The 4,449-nt window shown below is 51.1% G+C and overlaps 1 protein-coding gene across 1 annotated transcript in view; it reads right to left on the bottom strand.

Annotated features, from left to right (window-relative positions):
• Positions 1-4,449, bottom strand: part of LOC106815780 (neurogenic locus notch homolog protein 1-like) — a gene marked incomplete at its 5' end in the record, with an annotated part of 47,520 nt that overhangs the window by 19,508 nt on the left and 23,563 nt on the right. The window contains 7 exon segments of the mRNA XM_014820287.1: positions 420-504; positions 1,512-1,549; positions 1,970-2,083; positions 2,591-2,724; positions 3,148-3,361; positions 3,490-3,789; positions 4,043-4,241. Of these exon segments, the coding sequence (XP_014675773.1) occupies positions 420-504; positions 1,512-1,549; positions 1,970-2,083; positions 2,591-2,724; positions 3,148-3,361; positions 3,490-3,789; positions 4,043-4,241 (1,084 nt within the window).

Here is a 4,449-nt window from a genome sequence, read left to right as displayed (position 1 = left end):
AGAGGAAAGGGGGGAGGATGCTAACAGTCAGACTGGAAAAAAAAAAAAGCAGCGCCGCGAGACAACGCACGCCGGTTGCTGCACGTGCTCTGAAACTAACATAAAACACACTTGGACATCCGTGAAGAGGTCCTTGCAGACTGGAGGGGAGGTGGCCTGGAGGGAGGGAAGGAAGAAGAGCAGGATAAGGTATCGGAGGAGAGGGGTGCCGAAAAGACAACGGAGAGAGCGCACTTTGCAGACATAACATACTTGAATCCGTTGATGAGTTCCTTGCAAGAGGCCGGATGGTTGGTAGCAAGGTTTGGCGAGGCATTCATTGATGTCGACCTCGCCCTTGCGCGCCCTCGTACCCCGGCCACGCAGCGACACTCATACGCTCCCAGCTGGTCGGATGCACGTCGCGCCGGTGCTGGCACGGGAGTTGCGGCTTGCATCGTTGATCTCGTACTCGCAGCCGATGGCGAATGTGCCCGCCGCGCACCAGCACCACAAAGCCCGATTCTGCCAGGAAAAGAAGGAGCGCTGTGCATGTGATCGAGTATGTGTTTGAGGAGTGCAAGAGGTGGCCTTAGTAGAGAGAGATGCAGGAGAGAGAGGAGAGAGAGAGGAGACGAGAGAGAAGAGAGCAGAGAGACAGAGATTAGAAAGGTTGTAGCAGCGTACGAAGCACAAAGAGATTCTGTTAAAGTGCGAATTTTAAAAAAAATTGCGCGAATTCTAAAATTCTTCTGTTAAAGCGCGATTCTGTCAAACACTAAGCGATTCAGTGGGGAAACAGAAAGAGAGAGAGAGTGATTGTAGCAGTTGACTGTCGATCGTATCAATCGTAACTAGGCGTGTGCTGTTGCTGCGAGTAGCGACGCAAGACGATAGGCCAAAGTGTCACTCATGCCGCATCATGCCATACTGCATGGCATTGACGGCGGTGGCGTACGCAGTGCCATGTCATGTCGCATCATGCTGCGTCACGCAGCGCCACCGCCACGCCATGCTTTGCATCTCACGCAGCCGCCACGGCCACGCCATGCTTGCATCTCACGCAGCCGCCACCGCCACGCGCATGTCTGGGCATCTCACGCAGCGCCAACAGTCACGCCACGTTGCACTCTCACGCCGCGCACGTCCACAGCCGGCCGCCGGCGTCACACCGATGCTGCATCACGGCCATCGCTGTGTCACGGCGCGCCGTGTCCACCATGCCTGCAGTACGCCGATGCTGGTGTCACGGCCATCTGGCCATCACACCATGTGATCTACGCCGCGCCGCGCCATGTTCCCGCAGTCTCGCCCGACGCACGCTTGTCGATACCCTCACAGCTGCCCCCGGTTCCGCGCACGGGGTTGCTCCCGCACTCGTTCCTTTGTCGCTCGTGCAGCGCGGGCCCGTACTCAGCCGTCCAGACACGCGCACTACCGCATAGCCGTTGATTGTGATGGTCCGTAGTCTACTCAGTTTAGTTATTGCGCCGTTCTCACACATTATTTGGAGGTATTAGTTATTTCGGAACGGACATCTCAGTCAATGTTTCTCCTGGCATGTGCGTGCTTCTGCGGAACGGATTACTACTCGGAAAATCGCTATATTGGAACACAACATATCAGCATCCTCCATCATTCACCATCACAAGAACCTTCATTCACGGCTCAGACGCGAAATCTCCGAATGCAATCGTGTGTGCCTTCAGCAAAGCAGCAAACACTATGCCGAAACCATACGGAACACGACACGCGGTCTCTCGCATGTTCTTCCTCGCACGTGCCGTGCAAATGGGAAAGAAAACACAATGCTGAACGCTACACTGACACATAGGATAACATAAAGAACACACGGAACATGTCGAACACACAGAACATACGGAATAATGCGCATTAGAATTATGAACAGCGATCAAGGTAGATCAACATTCTTAGGAATTTTGACAATTAGGAGAAAGGAGGGAGTGGAAAGAGGAAGTAAGAGCCTTACCTGTGTATCCGGGGAAGCAGGCGCAGGCGTAGGAGTTGATGCCATCCATGCAATTACCACGGTGCTGGCATGGGTTACTCGCACACTCATTCTTGTTGATCTGACAGTTTCTCCCTGCAGAGCCGAAAAACACGTTAAAACACGTTAAAACACGTGAAGTCTGAATGCACATACTAGCAGGAGTGAATGAAAATTATGTGTTGTTTTGTGTTGAGTACAACAACAAACAACAAACTGAATTATCGAACTAAACTAACTCAAAACTAAACTAACAAGAAAAAACAAACAGAAATTTTTGTTTTTTGATTTTAGAGCTAAACTAACTCAAAGAAATGGACACGCATTACGTATGAGTTACGTGTGGAATAATCAGGTACAATCATCTTCAAAACCTCACGATACTATCGATAAACCCCCGTGAAATCACACAAATCACTGCACATTCTAACGCGCACTTAATTGCACATTCATTGCAAATCTAACATGGGAGCAGGCCACCATGGAGCAGGCATCTGAGCAGGACGTTGCCCCGGCAACAGTCGGCGACGCATCGCGCACGTTGCCACGGTGACGATCGGCGATGCGTCGCGAACGTTGCCATGGCAACGGACAAGGACTCACCGCTGGTTCCAAGTGGGCAGCTGCAGGTGTAGCCGCTGATGCGGTTGATGCACGTGCCACCATACTGACACGGGTTGCTGTCGCACTCGTTAATCTCCGTCTCGCAGTAGCGCCCCGTGTAACCCGCGTCGCACCTACACGCACAAACACATGAACATGCGTAACACGTCAACGTCAATTAATTCATCAAATTTTTACTTCTTTATTAATAAATGCACAACGTCAGCGCTCGCCGCAAACGTTGACGATGACTTCACGTTCGGTTTGAGTTAGCGGGCAGAAACGGAAGGAAGTGAAATAACAGTGAAGGAATGTACTCGTACTTTTACTTGTACTTGTAGTTGTACGAATGGAATATGCGATCCATGAATATACGAAGCATCATTAGCCGCAACGACCAAACTATAGATTTTTCCGTCAAAAATCTAATACCGACACATAACACCCATAATCCAGTAGGCGTCCACCAGTGGGACATTAACTGCGGCAATTTTATAAAACCAAAAAAAAATTTAAAAAAATTTTCTTTCGCGACCGCAGATGGCGCCATTACTCACCGGCACTCGAAGTCGTTGACGTCATCGATGCAGCGCCCCTTCTGGCAGCGAACGTTCTCGCAGTCGTCAATGTTGATCTCGCAGTTCCGCCCCGAGAATCCTACCGGGCAGCTGCATCCGTAGCCGGAGACGGCGTCAAAACACGAGCCGCCATTATGACACGGACGCGCGAGGCAATCGTCTATGTTCACCTCACAGTTGGTGCCCGTGAAACCTGGGGAAGCGGACGCAGAGGTTGTTAAAGTGATTACGTCACCGTAAATAGTAAAAATAACTCTCTCTCGTCACCCCGCCCTCACCCCTGCACGCGCACACACTCACCCCACCCTCACCCACACTCACCGCTCGGACAGTAGCACTTGTATCCGGCGATGTCGTCATGGCAACTGCCTCCGTTGCGGCACGGGTTGGGCACGCAGTCGTTGGTGTTGTGTTCGCAGTGGACGCCGGTGAACCCGGGCATGCACACGCACTGGTAGCCTCCCTCCTTGTCCAGACACGTGCCCTCGTTGACGCACGGACGCCGCTCACACTCGTTGATGTTAGTTTCGCAGCGCGGTCCAGTGAAGCCGGCGTTACATACACATCGGAAGGACCCGGGCATGTTCTCGCACGTTCCCTGGTGTTCGCACGGATCCGAACCTACGCGCGCAGGGAGAAGAGACGTTCACATTATTATGTTATTATTATTATTATTATTATAAGTAAGATAAAGTACGAGATATAAGTAAGATAAAATACGAGATATAAACAAGATAAAGTACGAGATATAAGTAAGATAAAGTACGAGATATATACGTCAGATAAAGTATGAGATATAAGTAAAATGAATATAACGAGATATAAGTAAAGTATAAGAGCGTAAGTAAGAACATAATGCATGCGTGCAACTCACATGAGAGGCATTCGTCGATGTCCGTGTCGCAGTTGCGTCCGGTGAAGCCGACGTCGCAGATGCAGGAGTAGGTGCCGTTGAGGTTGATGCAGGTTCCGTGTCGGCATGGCGACGTCTGCATGCACTCGTCTATGTCCTGGTCGCAGAATCGCCCCGTGTAACCTGCAAGAACACGTACCGCACGTGAGCACACAGACGACTACGATGGCGACAGTAATGTTAAGCCAAAATGACATTGGTGATGATGGTGGCAATAGCAGTCACAGCAGCAGCAGTATCAGCAGCAGCAGTAACAGCAGCAGCAGTAACAGCAGCAGCAGTATCAGCAGCAGCAGTAACAGCAGCAGCAGTATCAGCAGCAGCAGTATCAGCAGCAGCAGTAACAGCAGCAGCAGTATCAGCAGCAG

The sequence above is a fragment of the Priapulus caudatus genome, unplaced genomic scaffold (genome assembly GCF_000485595.1).
Source record: "Priapulus caudatus unplaced genomic scaffold, Priapulus_caudatus-5.0.1 Scaffold1200, whole genome shotgun sequence".
Taxonomy (NCBI): Eukaryota; Metazoa; Priapulida; class Priapulimorpha; order Priapulimorphida; family Priapulidae; genus Priapulus; species Priapulus caudatus.
The sequence above is the reverse complement of the archived record's forward strand: the minus strand, read 5'-3'. Positions and strand labels throughout refer to the sequence as shown.